Genomic DNA, 22,816 nt, shown 5'->3' with positions numbered 1-22,816 from the left:
GAAACTGCTCCTGTCCGCCTCTCTGCGCCTGCCCACTTTCCGCGCGGCCACCGTACTTCCTACGAGCTGCCGAGTCTTAGGTCAAATAAAGAGGCCTCTTCCTTTGGTCCTGGAGTGTGTGTGCCTCCTCCTGCCCAGGCATGGCTCACCTGGGACCCTCTGGAGACCCAACGTCCACCCCGGGGGCTCGGCTCTATCGGGAGACACTGGGCTGGTGGTGGGGGTGTCGTAGCAGCTCTGTGCAGCAGAGGGCGCTCTCGCTACAGGCTGGCGACCGGGCAGGGCTGTGGGCGCAGCCTGAGCCGTGGGCGGAGCCAAGATCCTTACTGTGAAATGAACCCTCTCCCTCGGCTCCTTCCCCGCACTCTGTGCTGAGTGCTACCTGCCAGCCCAATAAGCACTCACTCCAAAAGGGCTTATCAGGAGCTTCCGTGACTCCACACAGACACAGAGCAAGATCCAAAAAGAAAGACAGAAAACACTAACATATGATTGCTAAGCCCAAAAAGCTTGTAAAGGCGCAGCAAACACATACGAGGTCATCCCAGTGCGGCCTGAGCTGTAACCAAGGAAGGAGCAGCGTGTCGGGAGGGGCACAAAGGTGGGACCAGTCCTTGTGGACTGGGGAGCTCCTAGAAGTCTCACAGAGGAGGTAAAGAGTTCACAAAGTAGGGGATTATTCCTTGGTGGCTCAGTGGTAAAGAATCCGCCTGCCAATGCAGGAGACACGGGTTCGCGCCCTGGTCCCGGAAGATCCCACATGCCTCGGAGCAACTAAGCCCATGAGCCACGATGACTGAGCCTGTGCTCTGGAGCCTGGGCGCCCCAACTACTGAGCCCATGGCCCCGAGCCTGTGCAGAACAAGAGAAGCCACTGCAATGGAAGCCTGCGTCCCACAACTACAGAGTAGCCCCTGATCGCTGCAACTGGAGAAAAAGCCCCCGCAGCAACAAAGACCCAGCACAGCCAACTTAAAAAAAAAGTTCACAGGGCAGAGAAGACAGGGAGCATTCTAGCCGAGGCACCTGGGCCAGAGACTGGGGTCGGGATGTCTGTGGTGCCCAGGAGCCTGGCTAGGTCCAGACTGGTGATGTCGTGGGCGGGATGGTCTGGCAGGAAAGGGCACAGCAGCTAGCCAGCTGGACAGAGGTGGGGATGGAAGGGCCGTGGGGGCCGGGCTCAGGACTTGGGACATGACTCGCAGCCAGACAGCGAGAGCTCGGTGGTTCATATGCCTGGAGTGACCTGTGGGGGGGTGTCACAGACACCGCTATGAGGCCTGCAGGGGCCTGACAGAGCCTGGAGGGCCATGTGGGGCCACTGTCAGTCCAGGCAAAGCACGAGGGCCTGGCCCAGGGCAGGGACAGATGGACGCGAGGGGCTGTTTACAGAGGAGGGCATGCAAGCGTAGTCCAGGTCACCTGGCCTATAATATATATGGGTCTGTCAAGGCTATGGTTTTACCAGTGGTCATGTATGGATGTGAGAGCTGGACCATAAAGAAAGCTGAGCGCCGAAGAATTGATGCCTTTGAACTGTGGTGTTGGAGAAGACTCTTGAGAGTCCCTTGGACTGCAAGGAGATTCCAACCAGTCCATCCTAAAGGAGATCAGTCCTGGGTGTTCATTGGAAGGACTGATGCTGAAGCTGAAACTCCAATACTCTGAACACCTGATGTGAAGAACTGACTCACTGGAAAAGACCCTGATGCTGGGAAAGATTGAAGGCAGGAGAAGGGGACGACAGAGGATGAGATGGTTGGATGGCATCACTGACTCAATGGACATGAGTTCTGAGCAAGCTCCAGGAGTTGGTGATGGACAGGGAGGCCTGGCGTGCTGCAGTCCATGGGGTCGCAAAGAGTTGGACACAACTGAGCAACTGAACTAAACTGAACTGTCCTCTCTCCTACGCCTGGTGGGCCCTGGTGACCCATGCAGCGATGTCTGCCGAACTGGACGAGGTGCGACCCCCACACCCCCACAGCCCCGCGGGTGCCTCACCTGCCCCACCATGGTCTTGGCCAGGACCTCGGCCCTGCGCGGCCCGCTCAGCAGGTCGGCTGCCTTCAGGAAGACTTGCGCCCGGTCCGCCACAGGCTTCAGGTCCCACTCCTTCCTGGCAGCCAAGGCGGCCCCAATGGCTCTGTGGAGCAGGGCCTGATGAAGAGGGAGAGGTTGGGGGCTACCTCCCACAGCAGCAAGGGAGCAAGAGGAGCGATCCGGAGAGATCACTATCCAGCCAGGGAGGACCCCCGCCTCCCTCCCCCCGACAGTGGCAGACGCTGGGTCCCACAGCCAGCCGGGCCACCCCAGGCTCGGAGCCTGCCCCTCTCCAGTCAGGAGGAGCCCGAGGCGCCTACCAGTGGGTCCCCATGCCACGGACTCGCTCCATTTCCCCTCGTGGCCTCCCCCAGCTCCTGGAGCCCGGTACTTCCAAACCCGCTGTTCGGGGCCTGCAGCCCATGAGGTCAGGACCTGACCTTGTCCTTGTCGGGCCAGAACTGCAGCCAGAGACAGACCCCTGCTGGCACCCCAGCTGCCAGCTGCCCTCGTTGGCACGTGACGCCAGTGCCTCGACCCCGCGCCCTCTCGCTGGCCTTCCCTGATGCCAGGTCTCTGCCCCTTTCTCTCTGCGATGCCTCCCGTTTCCCGGGCTCAGCCTTCCACAATCCCCTCCCCCAATCAGGGCATGCCCCAGCCCTGGCCCAGGCAGCTCTCATTAAGCCCACGTGAGCCCTGGCACACCTGGCCTGGCCAAAGACACCTGCCCAGGGACACCCTCAGTGCCAGCACGCCCACCCCGACCATGGCCCAAGAGGGAAGCCGTAACTGACCTCCACCCCCATGGCAGCAGAGGCCGACTCACCAGGCAGGCCGCCAGGGACTCACCTTGTCTGCATAGCAAAACTTGGCCACCTTGTGTCCATGGTTGAAGGGCTGCAAGAATAGAGCAGGGTGAGACTGCTGTTCACGAAGGAGGAGCCCTCCCTGGGCGGGTGGGGATGGAGCCGGGCTCAGAGCTTGCTGCCAGGCCAGAGTCCTCCACACACTCGCTCTCCCCGCTCCAATCCCCAGGAGGTCTTCTCCAGTTGCGTGGGGGCAAATGAGGAGCTCATCGATTTGGGCAGATCACCCCCCACACACACACCCCTCGGATGCCCACTGAGCCTTGTGTGGAATCCTCAGGGCTTTGTTCCAAGTGTTCCCGTGGCATCCTACACAAGACCTTCCCTGGCCTCCCTGGACACCCAGCTGCTGCAGACTCCTCATCATAGCCCCCTACTCACCTTCCCATCCCAGCTCCCTGGCTGCCCATGGGCACCTGGCCCTCCAAACATCTCTGTCTGAACTCACTTCTGCCAAGCCCACACTCTTAACCCCTCCGCCAGCCTAAAATCAGGAAGCATTCTAATGAGCCATAGGCTTTTTCTCACCCTCCTTCACCCTCTCCAATGGTTCGTTCCCCAGGCCCTTGGAAGAGGCTCTGAACCACAGCCAACAAGAATCGCACCGAATGCTCCGGCCCCACCAGCCTCCTCCCTGCTCTGCAGCGCCCCCAGCCTCCTCCCTGCTCTGCAGCGCCCCCAGCCTCCTCCCTGCTCTGCAGCGCCCCCAGCCTCCTCCCTGCTCTGCAGCGCCCCCAGCCTCCTCCCTGCTCTGCAGCGCCCCCGCCTCCTCCTGACTCTGCAGCGCCCCCAGCCTCCTCCTGACTCTGCAGTGCCCCCAGCCTTCTCCCTGCTCTGCAGCGCCCCCAGCCTCCTCCCTGCTCTGCAGCGCCCCCAGCCTCCTCCCTGCTCTGCAGCGCCCCCAGCCTCCTCCCTGCTCTGCAGCGCCCCGAGCCTCCTCCTGACTCTGCACCTGTGACCCCTCGGCTGGCAGTGAGTGCCCAGCCCATCTCATCCCCGCGGTTCAACTCAGATGCCACCTCAGAGGCCCGTGGACCACCCCACCGTAAGTGGCCTTCACATCCCCAGCCCTCACCTGCTCTTTTCACAGCTCCTCTCACATCTGGAATCTCTCGTTTGTCTCTCTGCTGACACGTACCCAACCTCACTCTGCCCAAGGTCGGCTCCGTGAGGGCAGAGCCATCTACTGTGTTCATCTGTGTCCCGGCACCCAGCCCCCCTGGGTGTGGGGCCGAGGGCGCTTGGATGGATGAATGGGTTTTATTATCATGATTTATAAGTACCTCCTGACTCTTTGTGACCCCATGGACTGTAGCCCACCAGGCTCCTCTGTCCATGCAGTTCTCCACACAAGAATCCTGGAGTGGGCAGCCGTTCTCTTCCCCAGGGGATCTTCCTGACCTAGGGATCGAATCTGGGTCTCTTGCCCTGCAGGCAGATTCTTTACCTAATCTGAGCCATTAGGGAAGCCCCATAAGTACCCCCCCTAGAAAGAGCTAAACTCACCCTTTTAGAAATTGTCTTCCAACTTTAAACAGGTTTCTCGCTAATAATGCCAAGGAATAAATCGCTTCATTTACATGCCGTGGCACTTACTTTGCAAATGGTTGCACCGCACAAAGCTGGAAACCCCATGTACATCCCTAACATCAGAACGCAGACACACGTGCACGCATACAAACACATTCCACTTTTGTGCGTAGCCAAGCTGGCTGTTTGCTTTAAGCCTTTCTGGGCTAAAACTGTCCCTGCCGTGACAAGGGATAAAAAAGAATGGAATGGAGCCTCTGCCTGCAGTTGAAGTCGACCTAGGGGTTCACCCTTAGGTGAATGCAAACCTCCATTCAGCCGTGAATCCTGGGCAAGATCCCAGCTGCCACCAGGGAATGTCACTCTCGCCCTTGAACAGACGGACAGCTGGGGGCACAAGTGTGGATGCTATTTCTTAACCATCAAGCCCAGGGAGTCATCAGGGAGAGCAGGCTGTCTATCGCGGCCCCATTTCTAGCAAAATCCCCGCTGAGAGGAAGGCTGAAGGAAGGTGCCAGAGGGATATGCAGACGCGCTCCGGCTCTGGCCGGGGCTCCGAGAGGCCTGCACGGCCCAGAGAGGAGAGAGGGCTGAGCGGAAAGGGCTGGGGGCGGTGGGGACCGGGGCACTGGCGGCCGGACCCGCACAGGGGCTCACAGCGGGGCTGCTTGTGTGGCCACACCTTCCTTCTCCCAGCAGAAGCTGGATGTTTGGATTTATACATGAAATGGCCCCGTCTTTAGGTTTCGGAAATGAAGCTCCCAGTGGCCGACTTGCAGCCGGAGCTCCAGATGGACAGCCCAGCCCAGCAGTGGACGTGGGGCCTGCAGGGTGACCTGTGGGCATCCTCGGGCAATGGGCTTTGATATCGTGTCCAAACGCCAGTGGGCGAGAAGCAGCCCCACGGGACATCTGTGTGAGATGAGGATGCTCGTGGGGATGCTGCTCGTCACATCACTGCGTCCTTCTGACTCTCCGGGCCCAGCCCCAGGAACGGCTGCGTTCCTCCAACTACACAGGTGGGATGTATCTCAGGAACATTCTGGCTAGGGTCAGTGATGCGGTCTCCTCTCCCCTGTGAACCAGGAGGCCTAAAAGTAAGTTTGTGGCCATCTCCAGCAGGGCCCAAGGCCTCAGAATTTTGTGGCCAGCAGGTCAGAGCAAGAAGACTATCTTGCTGCCGTATGTTAATTAGCACTCTGCTTCTAAAGCCCCTTTAGAAACAGTCAGGGTGTGAATGAATTCACACGAATCAAAACCAAGGGGTTCCGATGGCAGCCCACTGGAGCAGACTCGGTGCCCCACTGCAGGGGCACGGGCTCGCTCCCTGGTCGGGGAGTAAGATCTCCCACTGTAGGGGCACGGGCTCGCTCCCTGGTCGGGAGTAAGATCTCCCACTGCAGGGGCACGGGCTCGCTCCCTGGTCGGGAGTAAGATCTCCCACTGCAGGGGCACGGGCTCGCTCCCTGGTCGGGAGTAAGATCTCCCACTGCAGGGGCACGGGCTCGGTCCCTGGTCGGGGAGTAAGACCCCGCATGCTGTACAGGCACGGCCAAAAGCTCTAATAAAAAGTGAGTCAAATCAAGAGAATATGCTTCTGGGGAACCTGGATCCCTCATCCCTGTTCCATGTCTAACTGTGCCACCCCAGGGGGGTCACTGACGCCTCTGAGCCTTTCCTGACCTGTAAAATGGGCGGCTAACCTCCTGCTCTTCCAGCCTCCACGGGGAGTGGCAGGGACTGCAGGAGAAGTTTGCGCACAGGGGAGAGGACCTCACAGCTGTGTCTGTGGATGGAGCCTGGACTCCACCAGGAGGGCTTCTAGGAGGACGCGACACTTGCCACGCCGAGGGAGCTCACCTCTGCTGAGCTCATGGTCAGCTAGACCACTGGTTCCGAAAACAGAGCAGGGCTTTGGTGACTGCCTTTCTTTGGAAGAATATCTTCTTTTTTATTCAAGTTTACTGTTTCAGGTGTACAGCAAAGTGATTCAGTTAAACACACATATATATATAACTGAATATATATATACATTTTCAGATGATTTTCCATTACAGTTTATTACAAGATGCTGAATACTGTTCCGTGTGATACAGTGAATCGTTGTTGCTTACCTGTTGTATATAGAGTAGCGTGTGCCTGTTGTGCAAAGAGCAGCGTGTCTGTTGTGTACAGACAAGCGTGTGCCTGTTGTGTTTAGAGTGTGTTGTGTATAGAGCAGCGTGTGTCTTTGTGTATAGAGTGTGTTGTGTAGAGAGCAGCGTGTCTGTTGTGTGTAGAGCAGTGTGTCTGTCATGTAGAGGTGGCGTGTGGCTGTTGTCTATACGTGTTGTGTGTAGAGCAGTGTGTGTCTGTTGTGTGTAGAGCAGTGTGTGTGCTGTGTATAGAGCAGCACGTGTCTGTGAGGGGCAGGATCTGCTTTGATTCTGATTGTGCCCTTGCTTCCTGCTCTCTAGGTGGTTAGGGGGTCAGCTTTGTAAAGCGAAGGTGAAGCTGGGGGCACTTGCTTTTTCTAACCTCCCCGTGGCAGGCGTGATGCCGGCACCTTTTATGAGCGTCCCCCAAGGTTGCCTTTGGAAGTTTTCCACCGGTCCTTGGAATTCAAAAGCCCGCGGTGGCCTCGAAGCCCCTTTGGAGGCAGAGCCCCCGAGGACTGTGTTTACGTGCCCTGGGATTCCGGGGAGCGGCCGACCCCGCGGGCCCGCTGGACTTACCGACGCCTGGTACCGCACGTCGGAGGTCCAGACCTCCTCGTCCCCCACCACGCATGGGATGGCCTCCGTCCGGCCCTTCAGCTCCTTCAGGGCCTGGGGAGAGGACAAGAGGCCATGCGAGCCCTTCCTTCCCTCCTGCTGCCCACCAAAACCCCGAGGCAAGGTCTGCAAAGTGGCCCCGGAGAGAAGGGAGGGGGGTCCGGGGGCAGAGACACATCCTCCCGATCGTCCCCGCCCCGTTATCTCCTGGCCTGCAACAAGCCAAGGCCGGTGTTGCCAGCTTGTCCCATTAGAGAGGAGATTTTAAAAACTGGGTCTGAAATTTACGTGAAATCTCACAATTTTAAAACCCTGGCAGTTAATGGGAGAAACTCTTGGCTGCGCCTTGTGCTGGTGGGATCCTACCTAACGAGGGACGGAACCCACACCTTCAGCAGTGAAAGCACATCCTAACCACAGTCCAGGGGATTCCCCGGAGGATGTTTTCAAGCACAAACTATCTGCAGACTCATGACCCCTGACCTGGGACCCCAAAGAGGCCCAGGTGGCCACCCTGCCGCTCCCAGGTACCCCCGTCCCCAGCGCACCGCTCTGCCAATTCCCGGGTGCTCCCAGGGCTGGGGGCAGGGGCACGAGGGCGTGGGTGGCTGCGGGCGCAGACAGGTCTCGTGGGAGCTGCTGAAGGCTGTCTCCACCAGGCCCTCCAGGCACTACTGGGAGCCCCTCACTGTCCCCATTACCTTCCGCAGCGCATCTCGCTCAGGACTGCCCTGCGTGAACGCCAGCACGGGCTCATTGGCCACCTGGAGGGAGGAGACGTACTTCCGACACAGCCTGTAGGGGAACAGAGGCATGCAGGTCAGCAGCACCAGCCCCGGCACCCCATCACCTTCAGGGGGACCTGGGCTGCCCAGAACCTTGAAATGCAAACCCATTATAGAACTGGGGGATGAGAACTGGCCTTGGAGTCCAAAACCAAAGTTCAAGCCCAGGTCCTGCTACTGTGAGTCCTCAGACACCTGACCTGCCTCCTCCGAGCCTATGTCTCCATCTCCTAAATGAGAACAGCCACAGAGACTCATATGGTTGCTTGAAGTTGGAATTCACAGGTGCAGAACCATGCCTCGGTGTTTTTCACATAGAGCAGGCTTAGTCTCCACTTCCCCACAAGGTGGACTTTCTCCCCAACAGACCCAAGTTACTCCTTTCTCTAAGTAGCAAAGTCAGCACATCCCATGCTCAGTCTCATCCGGATGGGAACCAGCTGAGAGCTCCTTGGCACAAAGACGTGAGCTCCAGGTAGGCAAGAACGCCCAAGGGGAGGGCCATGAACTCGGAGGGGTGCCCTGAGCTCGGCTCGCAGCCACAGGGGGGGCTGCTGCGGGCGTTCAGGGTCTGATTCCTGGGGGCTGAATGCCAAGGACTCCTTGTTCTGGGGACCCTATTCACTCTTGACCCCATGGCCTCACTGACCAGTGACCACCAGTGGTACCGTCCCTAACGTGTTTGGGGGCCCCAGGGTGGGTCGGCCACCCCCTTCATGGACTGGGACAGGGGGCTAGGGGAGGGCTAAAGAGGGAGCCGGGTTAGCAGACGGAAGCTGCCGCATGTGCGTGCTCAGTCATCCAGTCGTGTCTGACTCTCTGTGACCCCGTGGACCGCAGCACACCAGCCTTCTCTAGCCATGGAGTTTTCCAGACAAGAATACTGGAGTGGGGTGCCATTTCCTCCTCCAGGGGATCTTCCCCACCCAGGGGTCGACCTAGCATCTCCTGCAGAGGCAGGTGGATTCTCTACCACTGAGCCACCAGGTAAGTCCAAGCTATTACCTATAGAATGGATAAACAAGGTCTTACTATGCAGCACGGGAAACTATATTTAGTAATCTCTGGTAAATCATAATGGAAGAGAATATTTAAAAATGTGTATATATAATCTTATATTGGTGAAAATGGTATATAAAAATACCATTTTATATAACATACTTAGATGAAAAAAAATATATAAAATACATATACAAAACATTATACAAAATAACACACACTTAAATGAAAAAACTTGTTAATAAATGCAGCCTTAAAATTTTCCAAAAAGAGTCCGTCATTCCAGCGCTGGAGGAACCTCAGCAGTAGGCCTTCCCCTCCAGGCCTCAGTTTCCCCAGCTGTAAACGAGGACAAGAGTGATGACAAAGGCCCTCGAGGACACACAGGGAGCATCAGCTTTGATAAAACCATGGTGGCACCGGAAGGGCCTCACCGGCGGCCTGTGACAGAAATACGGTGATTTAGGTCCTAAATGGAAAAGGACTCGTTCAAGGCCAAGATCAAGAGAAACCTAGATTCAAGTCCAGAAAAACCCAGCTCTGTCTCCCTCCGGTCAACGCCCCATGGGCAGAGCCTGGGAGGAACACGCCTGCAGGTGGACCAGTCGGTTCCCGGTCACGCACACCGCAGGGACCGCAGGCCTCTGGGGGTGGGGTGTGAGGGGGAGCCCGTTTCAGGACTGGGGTGACGGCAGCTGATTTGGGGAGGGATAAGGACGCGGGGGCTGGCTCTGGTCAGCAAGTGCGGCAATTCCATGGTGGGGTAAGAGGTAGCAGCTCCTCCCTGGGCAAGCAGGCGCTGCCTGGTATAGGGGGTGGGGGGCACAGAGACCTCTGCTGGGCAGTCTGAAGCAGCCTGGCCCGCCCACCTCATCACAGCTCCTGGGGAGGGCATCTGAGGCTGAGGGCTTACGCACGAGAGAACCAAACAGTCTGGCCGTGAATGTCAGGCACTTTTTTTCCTTTCTCACTGCGAAGGGCTCTGGGCTCAGACACCCAGCCTGGAGGCCTAAAGGAAGGACATCACACGCAGGTCGCGCTGACCCCACCAGGCTGCGAGGCAGCTTGCTCATCTGGAGGGACAGCAGTGACCGAGACAGCGACCCTCTGACTGCACGCAGCCGGCCTCCAGTGTGGGACCCGGGCAAGAAGGGAACACTCGGGCTTCCCTGGTGGTCCAGTGGCTAAGACTCTAAGCTCCCATGGCAGAGGGCGCGGCTTCAGTCCGGGGTTGGGGAACCAAGACTCCACGTGCCGCCTCGGGGTGCAGCCAAAGTAATAATAAAAATTAAAAAAAAAGAAGAAACACAACTGAAAAAGTGAAAGCGTCAGTCGCTCAGTCGTGTCTGACTCTTTGTGACCCCGTGGACTGTAGCCCGCCAGGCTCCTCTGTCCATGGGATTCTCCAGGCAGGAACACTGGAGGGGGTCGCCATGCCCTTCTCCAGGGGATCTTCTAGATCCGGGGATTAAACCCAGGTCTCCTGTGTTGTGGGCAGATTCTTTACAGTCTGAGCCACCAGGGAAGCCCGAGACTGAAAGGACTAAGGAGGGAGGAGGGCCGGGCTACTTCAGCTGGGGTGGTCAGGGAGGGCCTCACGGAGGAGGTGACCTCTGCTGGCGACCTGGAGGAGGTCTGAGAAGAGCTGGGAAGAGTGTTCCAGGCAGGGGGAAGAGCAAAGGCCCAGAGCAGGAAGGACAAGTCAGGAAGAGCAGGAGGGGGCCTGTGCAGTGGAGGTTGGGTGGGGGGGAGGAGGGGCAAGTCTCCTAGGACCCCCCCCACCCCGCCCATGAGCCCTGGGGCTTTCTCCTCCCTCTCCTCCTCGTGAGCCCCAGCTGCACCCACCACACCCAAGGAAGCCTGCATTCCTCAGGCCCCACCCTGCCCCAACACAGGAAGAAACGCAACACGGGGCCAGCTGGGCCTGTGGTGAGCTGTGCAGCCTGGTGCCCGCATCCTCGGTGTCACAGGGGGACCTCCATCTCCTGGGGTCGCCCTACAGATCTGAAGAGAGACCGGCGCAGAGCTTCAGGTCTGCTCAACGAAGGAAAATCCACTGCTGTGGTGGGGAAGACTGCAGAGGCCGGAAAATTCCAGCAGCCACAGGCCTCAACATCCTGGCAGGAAAGAGGAGGGCAGTGTCTTCCCCCTTCCCCACCCTCCACCATCTGGAAGGTTCCAGATGCCTCTCTCTGGGCCTTAGTAGCAGCACGTGTGTGTTAGTCGCTCAGCTGTGTCTGACTCTTTGTGACCCTGTGGACTGTAGCCCGCAGGCTCCTCTGTCCATGGGATTTTCCAGGCAAGAATACTGGAGTGGGTAGCCGTTCCCTTCTCCAGGGGATCGTCCTGACCCAGGGATTGAACCCAGGTCTTCTGAATTGCAGGCAGATTCTTTACTGCCACCGGGCACTCAGTAGTAGCAGTGAAAGTGAAAGTCACTCAGCCAGCTCTTTGAGACCCCACAGAATATACAGTCCATGGGATTCTCCAGGCCAGAATACTGGAGTGGGCAGCCTTTCCCTTCTCCAGGGAATCTTCCCGACCCAGGAATGGAACTGGGGTCTCCTGCACTGCAGGCGGATTCTTTACCAGCTGAGCCACCGGGCACTCAGCAGTAGCCATGAACCACTGCAAAGCAGTGACTCAGCCACCACCTTGTCCCCCTCAAGCCAGGAGAGCGCCGCCGCACGCTGGACCGGGCGCCAGGAGGTGGGCCGCCCGAGCCCTCTCTGGAGCCCAGGGCCTGGCGGGTGCGAAAAGCACAGGCTCCACCGGAAGCAGACGTCCTGGACGAACCCCCACATCTGCTGGAGACCTCACTACGTCCCCACACTACACTGTAAAAACGCCACAGGCCTCTGTTTCCTCATCCGAAGAATGGGGGACCCATGTTCCCTGCAGGGTCACTGTGAGGATGACAAGCCTTGCTCACTCGTCTTGCTCTTAGGTTTTCCTAAGAGACTGCAAAGGTCTTCCAGAATGCTTACTCCACCAGGCCAGGCTTTCTAAGGCAAACTGGTTCCCAGACACTCCCAAGGAGTCCAGGGGCTCAGCACACACTGCTGGAATAAATGTAGCCCTGGGTCCCACCCGGGGCTACCAGCGTGGGTCCCTCCCCGCTCTCCCACCCCAGGCCACATCAGAAGCGGGGCAAGTCTTCCCCAGGGCAGAGGGCCACTGTGACCTCAGGATCACATGCCCACGTGGCTGGCTGTCTGTTTGCAAAGTGTCCAGGCCCTGGCCCCACTGTCCACTGGACTGTCCATCCGTCTGAATGTAACGGAGGGACCAGACACTAGTTCAAAGATCAGCCTCAGAGCCTGAGTCAACTAAGAGCCAAAAGTAATCTCGGAATGCCTGACAAGCCTTTTTTTTTTCCCCTTGGCTCACGGGCCCTTAGGGATAACACGAGCACCCTTCCACTGGCTCAGGGGAAGGCAGAATGAAGCACTTGTAGGAGCTGGGGCTTTCATGAGGATCTGCAAGGCCCTTCCAGGCAAGACTGTGTTCCTCACTTACTCACTCATTCATGCAGTCAGCATACACCTTTCCCACAAGACAAGAATGCAGAGATAGCTCAGATGAGGTCAAAGGTCTCACCCACCCACGTGTTTATCACCCCTGGCAGGTGCCTGGCTCTGGGATGCAAAGGCGAGTCCATCTCGACCTTCTTAGAGCAGCTCTCAGCCCTCCTGCTTCAGGAAAGAAACATAAGGCAGAGTCGGGATTTGACTCAGTTTCCCCTAACCACCTGGGGTGCCGCTTCTCACCTGGTGACTTCACCGCCTGAGTCTGAGACCCCAGCTACCCTGACCCACCCTCTGCATGGGATGACTCACCCATCCTTTTAGGATCTGAGCTAAAAAGGCTGCAAGACCAAAACATCTCCTGCAGCGGGGAATGCTGAGCTCTGAAGTGTACAAAGGGGAAAACTGACGGGAAGCGGAGGCGCCTGGGCTCCCAGGCCACCCCCAGGCCTCCACCCAGGCCCCCCGAGGCCTCCACCCTGGTCACCCCAGGCCTCCACCCTGGTCCAAGGCACCATGGGCTTCCGCCTGCACGGCTGCAATAGCCACTCCGGCTCCACTGACTCCAAGCTCCTCTCGAAACCACTGGAACAAACAGCCTGTGGCCCGCCCAGGGCAGGCGCTCAGAAGGTGCAAACGGCTGTGAAGGCCACGGTCGCTCCGTGCCCGACTCTTTCCGGCCCCGGGGACTATACAGCCCGCAGTATTCTCCAGGAAAGGATGCTGCACTGGGTAGCCTTTCCCTTGTCCAAGGGATCTTCCCAACCCAGGGATCAAACCCAGGTCTCCTGCACTGCAGGCGGATTCTTTACCAGCTGAGCCACCACAGAAGCCCAACCAGCCCCTGTCCCACCCAGGGCAGGAGCTGAAAAGGTAGCAGCTACCAGTTTCCATGGTTTTAACATGAAAATCAGAGAAGGCAATGGCACCCCACTACTGGAAAATCCCATGGGTGGAGAAGCCTGGAAGGCTGCAGTCCATGGGGTCGCTGAGGGTCGGACACGACTGAGCGACTTCACTTTCACTCTTCGCTTTCATGCATTGGAGAAGGAAATGGCAACCCACTCCAGTGTTCTTGCCTGGAGAATCCTAGGGACGGGGGAGCCTGGTGGGCTGCCGTCTATGGGGTCACACAGAGTCGGACACGACTGAAGCGACTTAGCAGCAGCAGCAACAGGAAAACGTTATCAACACAGAGAGATAAAGGGTAAGTAAGTGCTCAGCTCAAAACTACCCAGTGGCTTCTTGTTTCTTCTGCAATAAAGAATCAGAATCCCCACTGAGGCCTCCAGGCTCGTTTCCCACCCCCCCCCCCCTCCACCTCCCACCCTGTCAGCAGCAATCCTGACATTCTGGCCTTTCCGCCCCTTCCCTCACCCCCTCTGCAGGGGATGCTACCCTTGCCCAACCTGGATGGGGCCCCTATCAGATCACCTCACAGACGACACCCCTCATCACACAGCTCGGACTGTCTGTGTTCCCACACTGCAGAGAGCATCCAAGGAACACCCTGAAAACAACACACAGCTGGACACCAGGCCCCCAGGACCGGACTCCTGGAGGCAGGTCCCCAGGAGCTGGAGTGGGGGCAGCCAAGGCCAAGCAGAGGACTAGAAAGGAATTCGCCCTTCCTTCCTTCAGCTTCTGGGCTTTTCAGCTGTTATCTGAGACCTGATAAGACCAATCCTCCTAATCACTGAGATAAGGGGCTGGGGGTGGAGGAAAGCTGAGAGAAAGTGCAGAGCCGCACCTGAAGCTCAGGATAAGCTGCCCTGGAAAACTTCAAGGAACTTTTCTGAAGCATTTATGGCATGCCTCGTGTGGTGCTAAGTGATTACCCTACAGATATGTTACCCTGCAAACTACTACTACATCCATTTGATGGACAGGGTTGGGGGAGGAAGCTGAGGTTCGGAGAGTAACGGCTCGTGGTCACAGCTCACGGAGTGACAGCGTGCAGCCTGAGCCCAGGTCTCCTCACTCGGGAGACTCGCTCTGGCAAAAGCGCCTGGAGGGCTTCCCTGGTGGCTCAGTGGTAAAGAACCCTCCGCCTGCAATGCAGGTTTGATTCCTGGGTTGGGAAGATCACCCACTCCAGTATTCTTGGGTTTCTCTGGTGGTTCAGATGGTAAAGAATCTGCCTGCAATGCGGGAGACCTGGGTTTGATCCCTGGGTTGGGAAGATCCCCTGGAGGAGGGCATGGCAACCCACTTCATTATTCTGGCCTGGAGAATCCCATGGACTGAGGAGCCTGGCGGGCTGCAGTCCACGGTGTCACAAAAGAGTCGGACAGGACTGAGCGAGTAAACGACGACAACAAGATGGTGTAATTCAGAGACCCTCAGCCAGCTGATGGGACGGGTTCCTCCTCTCTTCTCCCTTCAGCAAAGAGGCCGCCCCGAGGTGGGGAGTGACCTAAGGTGCCTACCAGCCCTGCCATCTCAGCCCAGGACTTTCAGCCATAGCGATGCCCGCTGGTAGGTGAGGAGATCGAAATAATGCTTGAAGAAGCAACACAAGTTTTCTCGGTGCCGGCCACTCTGGTTTTTCGGCTGTGCCATGCAGCATGTAGGATCTTAGTTCCCCTACCAGGAAAGTCCCAGTGCTGGCCACTCTTCAAAGTGGGTTTAGCACACAAATTCATTTACTCTCTAGGACAATTTTCAAGGTAGCTACTATTAATCTTTCTTTTCTACATGAGGACAAGAGGCAGCACAGAGAGGTCAAGGAACCCGCCAAGGGCCACACAGCAGCTAACAGGTGGAGCCAGGACCCACCCCGGGCTGTCGCTGGGCCATTCCAACAGCAACTGTTGAGCACCGGCTGTGTGCCAAGCCAGCTGCAGGGCACCAGAAGCCGGGGCCCCCCAGGTCTGAGTGCCGGTGCTGACTGCGGCCTGAGTGGGGATCTTCACGAGTTTAGAAGCGAGTGTTCCGATCACTGGAGGTTCTACTTATTCCTTTACACAATTTATTCACAGAAAACACACTGGGTCCCAGGCCCCCCGCAAGCCATCTGTCACTTCATCTCTAATCCTCGGGCTTTGCTTGGCTGTTCAGTTGCTAAGTCACATCCAACTCTTTGCGACCCCACGGGCTGCAGCACGCCAGACTTCCCTGTCCTTCACTGTCTTCCGGAGTTTGCTCAAACTCATGTCCTTTGAGCCTGGTGCAACATGGCTGTGAACAGGATCACTCCCGTTTCACAGGCAGAGCACTGGGCCAAAGGACAGCAGGGCCGCAAAGCGCTGAGTGAGCGCGGGTTCACCGGAGGAGGACGCTCAGGCAGGAGGCACCGACCCGGGCACTGCTTGAGAAACGAAAGGGCAGAGTGTGGCCAGGGAACGGTGGGACGTACCAGGCTCCTGGCCAGCACAGCATCAGGCGGCTGGGACAAGCTGTAGGTGGTTTTGAAGTTAGGAAGACTAGGCAGGCAGAGAGGCTGATTGGCAGCCAAAGGCACCAGGATTCCTGCAGGCGAACTCCAGCCCACGAGCCCCCTAACGTCGGAGGGCCAGGCTGGAGTCACCCCTGGACCCCGGCACCCAGTGAGGTCTGATACGAGAGTATATAAGGGACAAGTATTGCCAGGAGCCAGCGTGAGGAACTCCGCCTATGGCAAAGGTCATGAGGAAGGAGGCTCGGCATTCGCAAAGGCGGGATCGAGCCTCAGGAGTCCCCCTGGAAATTCTCAAGCATCTACCCCCAAAACCAGAGTCTGCCTACATTCTGCTTTGTGCTCTCACCTACACCTCTGACTTTACGGGGGGCTGTCCCCCACCACCTCTCTCTGAAAAAGAGTTAAATTACAGCTCCAGTTAATACAGTTCCTGGGCGTGACAAGAGTGTTTTAGTTCACAACCGAGAGGCATGAGATGTTCTAAACTGTCTGAATACAGATTCCTTTGAGCAGTTAAAAGATTCATTAGAAATTGTATTGGTGAAGGGTTTTTCACTTGTTGGGCCAATGTTTGCTGCTAAGTCTCCATATCCCTTACCTGCTGTGTCCCTGGCAGTGTATTGATTAATATAATTGGTGTATAGGAATGTAAGTAGTACCTTTAATGTTTGTAACCTTGGACCCTTGAGTTAATTCTTTTTCTTGTTATAGCCCACCACACCTTTGCCCTATAGGAATGCAACTTTATCTAATGCTTTTGGAGGGTGGCACCTGACTAATCACCTTTAGAGAAAAATAAGTTTCTGAAGAAAGGGTCTTAAAATGTTAACAGGCCTCCGGGCCAGAAGATGATGTAAATCACCTAAATTTTTGCATATGATAAGTTTGCAGGAAGAAAGCCTGGCTTACTGCATGACTCTACCCCTTCTCCCATTATCCTCTATGCATAACATAAGGTATAAAAACTACTTTGGAAAATAAAGTGTGGGCCTTGTTCACCAAAACTTGGTCTCCCCATGTCGTTCTTTCTCTCACCTTCTGGCTGAATTATTCAGCCTCTTTTCTCCACTGAATTTCCTCACTGAGCTATCTTTATTTAACCACTCTTTATATCCTTAATTAACATTTAATTAAGCAATTGTTTCCTGATCCTCGCTGACGCCGTCCCTGCTTCGAATTCCCTGGATCCACCTTATTCTAAGTTTCCTAGGTGCCCAGTTTAATTCTTTTATTTATCAAATGTATATACAAGTATAAATATGTATCTTGGCTCTTTCCAAAGAGAATTTGCAAAGACTTCCCTAGTGGTCCAGTGGTTAAGAACTTGCCTTCTAATTCAGCAGACGTGGGTTCCATCCCTGGTCAGGGAACTAAGATCCCACATGGCAGAGGGCAACCAAGCCTGAGTCCCACAACTAGAAAAAGCCAGAGTCCCACAACGAAGACCCAGCACAGCCAAAACCAGAAACAAAAGATTTAGAAAAAAAAAAAACAAAGATTTTGCAGAGGACGCCCAAGACAAAGTTAATGAAAGAGAGAAAGGCAGAGAGAAAGGCAGTCAGTTGGGAGCGCTGGTGTTCACTAGCTTAAGACCTTGGACAAGTTTTCCTTAACTGCCACAGGCCTCAGCTGTTTAGTCTGTGAGATGGGGACAGTAACATGTACATCATGGGGCTTCCCTGGTGGCTCAGTCAGTAAAGAACCTGCCTGCCAATTCGGGAGACCTGGGTTCAATCCCTGGGTTGGGAAAATCCCCTGGTGGGGGGCATTGCAACCCACTCCAGTATTCTTGCCTGGAGCATCCCCACAGGCAGAGGAGCCTGGCGGGCTACAGTCCATGGGGCCACAAAGAGTTGGACACGACTGAGTGACAACGCCTAACACCTACATCACAGGTTGCTGAGGAGCTAAATGAAACCATCCGCATAAAAGGTAAATGGTAGCCCTGAGTGACCATCGCTGGCCCATCCGTAAAGGCCAGCTGTTCATTGTGATCGTCTCCCAGACTGGTTGTGATAAGTTTCTGTTGACAAGGAAGGAATCACATGATCATTCTTTCATTCACCAAATGTTTGCTGAGGGCTGACCAGGTGCCAGTCACAGTTCTAGGGCCTGGGGACATATAATAAGAGAGGCAAGCTACAAAAAAGCATCTGCAGAGGAGCCCATTTTTATGTTGTTTTTCTAAAGCATATGTATTCCTGGGCCACGAAAGGCTAGTCGTCCAAGTAACAGCGTGGTCGCCTCTGTGTGGCGAGCTGCCAGATTACCTTCATCACCTTTTCTTGCTTTGTCTGTACTTTGTACAGTGGACTCATACTAATTAAATACAAAGAAAATCCACAGTCAAGAGTGTGTTTAGGGACTTCCCTGGTGGTCCAGTGGTTAAGAATCTGCCTTGCAATCTAGGGGTCAAAGGTTCAATGCCTGGTCAGGGAACTAAGACCCCACATGCCACAGAGCAACTAAGCCAGCACACGGCACCTAGAGAGCCCATGAGCTGCGGTGGAAGACCCCGCGCAACACAACTGAGACCCGACACAGCCCAATAAATAAATATTGTAAAATAACGAGAATAACTGACCAACACTTCAAAAGTCCCTTGGACAGCAAGGAGATCAAACCAGTCCATCCTAAAGGAAATCAGTCCTGAATATTCATTGGAAGGACTGATGCTGAAGCTGAAGCTCCAGTACTTTGGCTGCCTGATCCGATGAGCTGACACATTGGTAAAGACCCTGACACCAGGAAAGATTGAAGGCAGGAGGAGAAGGTGGCAACAGAGGACAAGACGGTTGGATGGCATCACCGACTCAATGCACGTGAGAGTCTGATGTCCAGGAGATAGCAAAGGACAGGGAAGCCTGGCATGCTGCAGTCCACGGGGTTGCAAAGAGTTGGACATGACTAGGTGACCGAACAAATCACTTTAAAAAAAAAAAAAGTATGTTTAAAACTTTTGACATTCCACGCACTCCAGGCAAAAAAGGAAACACTACAGAACATCACCCATCCCAGGTTCCCAAGAGATGGTTTTTGTCAGCACTAGAATTTCATGTACAGGACACTGAGAGTTATCACTAAAAATGTTCTAAAACTGCTTCTCCATAAATGCAGACACGGCATGCCACAGGTATATGCTAAGAGAGAAAGAAAGTGAAGTCGCTCAGTCGTGTCCAACTCTTTGCCACCCCATGGACTGCAGCCTACCAGGCTCCTCTGTCCATGGGATTTTCCAGGCAACAGTCCTGGAGTGGATTATCATTTCCTTTCTGTCAAATAATTAAACAAGTGGCCAAACACCAAAACTATTCTAGAACCGTGGTTCTCAACCAGGAGCGACTGTGCCCCTCAGGTGACACTTGGCGATGCCTAGAGACTTTTCTTGTTGTCATGACTGGGGGGTGCTATAGCATCTAGGGAGTAGACGCCAGGGATTCTGCTAAACATTCTACAATACACAGGCAGCCCCCACAACAAAGGATTATCAGACTCAAACGTTAATACTGCTGAGGTTGGGAAACCCTGTCTTGGAGCATCAAGCCAGCTGCTATATCCAAAGAGGTAACCTGAGCCAGCAGATCTGGTTGCAAAATGCTTTTTCTCCACTCAGGAGGCATGAGCCTGGAGTCAGACAGAGGGTAATTTTATTGCTGTTGTTTAGTCGCTAAGTCATGTCCAACTCTTTGCGACCCCCATGGACTGTAAGCCCACCAGTCTCTTCCGTCCCTGGGATTTCCGGGGCAAGAACACTAGAGTGGGTTGCCATTTCCTCCTCCAGGGGATCTTCCCCACCCAGGGATGGAACCTGCATCTCCTGTTTCAGCCGGCAGATTCTTTAACCGCTCAGCCACTAGGGCAGCCCTTAGTCTCAACATTTTCAACAGGCAGATAAGTTTCCCATCAGTAAAAACGGTAATAATACAGGGCTTATCTGCACAGGGCCAGGCCTATGGTACTTGATTGCTTGATAACTACTGCTGTTATGAGCTTTCTGTCCAACCCGCCCACCCCGCCCCAGCCCCCACCTCCCCCAAAATAAAGGTGTTTTTATACCAGACATTAGAGGGATTTTGGGGTTTTTTTTTTTATGTCTAAGGCTTTCTTCCATTAAACTGAAAACTCTTGGGAGGCTCCCATCCTGGGTGCCCCTCCCTACAGCGTTTAGCACACCACAGAGATACTCAGTAAACACGTGGACCTATGTGGCTTCCATCAGCGTCTGAGAGGGGTGGTCTCAGAATGCAGGGAAAGGCCTGCAGATGAGGCCACGCTGAGGATGCAGTGAGCAGGGCCCCCAACCTCAGTTTGGAAAAACAGTCCTCGTCCTTGTCCTCTTCCCTATTCCCCCAGCCACCACCACGCAGCACACACAGCTGCGTTGAAACGCATCTGCACCCAGGGCACCCCGTCCCGTTCCTCAGGACACTGATTAACTCGGGACGGGCACAGCTGAGCAGGGGAGACGTAACTGATCGGTCCTAGGGGTTACGCAAACAAAACCCAAACTGGGGCCAGAGCTGCCCAGCTCTGAGAGGGAGGTGGACACACATGGGTCCATAGGAGCGCAGCTCACCCAACTGTGAGCCCCTCTGGGGCAGGATCTGTGTCCGACCCGCCTCCTCCACCAAGCCCAGGGGGTACAGAAGAGGGCTCTGAGGACATGTGTCACTGAGAGAGCGAAGGTCCAGGAATCCCACTCCACACTGCAGGGGTCTGCAAATCTGGGTTAGCAGGGCAGCTCCACTCGGACCACTACACCTCAGTTTCTTCGTCTGAATTTTGGAATAACAGCTATGCACCGGTGAAGTTTAAAAACGGGTGATAATGATGATCATGATTAATAGCAACAGGCACTGCCTCCATGCCAGGCACTCTTCAAAGCACTTCATGTGTTGTAACTTACAAATCGTCACAATAAGGCACGTAGGCCAAGTGTGCAACACAGGTTTGGCATGTTACACAAACTCCACAAATATTATTCCACCTATCAGAAGAAAGGAGTCCATTTTTCTGACCAACTGCTGCTGCTGCTGCTGCTAAGTCTCTTCGGTCGTGTCGGACTCTATGCGACCCCATAGCCAGCAGCCCACCAGGCTGTCCCTGGGATTCTCCAGGCAAAAATACTGGAGTGGGTTACCATTTCCTTCTCCAATGCATGAAAATGAAAAGTGAAAGTGAAGTCGCTCAGTCGCGTCGGACTCCTAGCGACCCCATGGACGGCAGCCTACAAGGCTCCTCCGTCCACAGGATTTTCCAGGCAAGAGTACCGGAGTGGGTTGCCATTGCCTTCTCCGACCAACACTTAACTTGAAAAAAGGGGAAGGAGAAAAGAGAGAGTTGAAAAAAGGGGAAAGAGAAAAGAGAGAAACAGAAATGCCAGTCCAGAGGAGAGAGGGAACCCCAGGGAGGGTCCTGAATGTGAAACCAAGGGTGGGGAGGAGAGAAACGAAATGTGCTTTAAAAAAAAAAAAAAGAGGTGCCCTCAGAGGAGGAGGCTGTACTCTGGCGGCGGGCAAATGTCTTTATCCATCCGGAGAAAGACGAGGTGATCAAGTGGCTCCTTTCTCAGCGTGGGGGAGCCAAGAGGGCACCGAACCACTCCACCCCACCCGCCGGTGGGCAGGACCCCTTAGCTAAAAGACCTTTGGGAAATGGACACATCGCAGGAGGTGGGTGTCGGGTGGCATCAGAGGAAGCGACCCCCGGCGGAGAGAAGCCTCTGGGAAACCCGGAGGGGGTCTGGCCCGGAGGGAGCCCGGTTCAGGGGCAGGGGTGGAGCCCGGTTTGGGGGTCCGGCCCGGAGGGAGCCCGGTTCGGGGGTCCGGCGCGGAGGGAGCCCAGTTCGGGCACGAGGGTCGAGCCCGGTGCGGGGGCGGGGGTGGAACCCAGTTTGGGGGTCCGGCCCGGAGGGAGCCCAGTTCGGGGGCGGGGGTGGAGCCCGGTTCGGGGGCGGGGGCGGGGACGGGGGGCGCCCAGAGACTCCCGGGGCCCCGGGGCCAGCAGGCGCCCCTTGGCCTGCCCGGCGCTCACTCACCCGGCCGCCCTCCCCCGGCGGGCCAGTAGGGCGCGGCAGAGCGCGGCCGAACGCAGCACCATCCCGGGATCCCCGCGCGGCCGCTCGCTGGACCGTCCCGGCTTGGAGCCTCCAGAGGGCACCGCCTCGCCTGGAGCGCACCACCTCGGCGTGCTGGGGTGGGGGGGACTGCCGCCTCGGCCGCCCTCCAAGTCGGGTCCGGCCTAAACGCCTCTGTTTGCCTCCTGCTAGTAGAAGAATTCTACCCCGAGGGCCTGACGAAGGACACTATCATGTGACGCAAGGCAAAGCAGCCCAAGAGCGAAACCCCGAAGCGTACGCGTTTCCCCCTTTCTTCCTGTATGGTATGACCCGGTCGCCCTCCGTCGGGGGCCGGGGGCAGGAGGGCGTGAGCTCCATCCACCAATCAGAGTGAGCCATGAGAGCTCCCAGACCAATCAGAGGGGCGGTCAAGTTGCAACCTGCTTAGGCCGGGATTAGAGGGGCAGAAACAGCCAATGAGAGAGCGGGGATGGGGCACGTGTGAGGCGGGGCGGAAGGACCGGGGTCTACGGGTCAGGTGTCGCTGGAGGCCCTACCCGGAGGCTCTCGCTGCCCTTGCCGGGGGGCTGCCAGACTCTTCCACCCTGCAGAGGGCCTCGTCGTGGCCGGCCCCCTGCCTCACCTCGGGGGCTGCAGCCTGGCTTTAGCCTCCTGGTAGGGATGCAGCCGCCCTCCACTCCCGACCTGGAGCGGAGCCACCCAGCTTCCTAAGTCATAGCGCTTGGACAAATCGGTCTACTTCCTTGCAGATTACGATCAATGTAAGATAAAACCCGAACCAGTCTGCGCTCGGACTTCCCTTCAAAAGCTCTGGACGCGGAATCCGTTTTATTC

At 56.1% G+C, this 22,816-nt stretch overlaps 1 protein-coding gene across 1 annotated transcript in view; it reads right to left on the bottom strand.

The window, feature by feature from the left end:
• Positions 1-22,260, bottom strand: part of ALDH4A1 (aldehyde dehydrogenase 4 family member A1) — a 34,443-nt gene extending 12,183 nt beyond the window's left edge. Inside the window, exons 1-5 of the mRNA XM_055574314.1 lie at positions 21,941-22,260; positions 7,894-7,987; positions 7,154-7,246; positions 2,893-2,940; positions 2,005-2,160 (exon numbers count right to left, since the gene is read on the bottom strand). Of these exons, the coding sequence (XP_055430289.1) occupies positions 2,005-2,160; positions 2,893-2,940; positions 7,154-7,246; positions 7,894-7,987; positions 21,941-22,002 (453 nt within the window). The 5' untranslated portion in view covers positions 22,003-22,260. The remainder of the gene's footprint in view (positions 1-2,004; positions 2,161-2,892; positions 2,941-7,153; positions 7,247-7,893; positions 7,988-21,940) is intronic.
• Between the last annotated feature and the right edge of the window lie 556 nt (positions 22,261-22,816).

The sequence above is a fragment of the Bubalus kerabau genome, chromosome 3 (assembly GCF_029407905.1).
Source record: "Bubalus kerabau isolate K-KA32 ecotype Philippines breed swamp buffalo chromosome 3, PCC_UOA_SB_1v2, whole genome shotgun sequence".
Lineage (NCBI taxonomy): Eukaryota > Metazoa > Chordata > Mammalia > Artiodactyla > Bovidae > Bubalus > Bubalus kerabau.
This window is presented reverse-complemented; position numbering and strand designations above follow the sequence as displayed.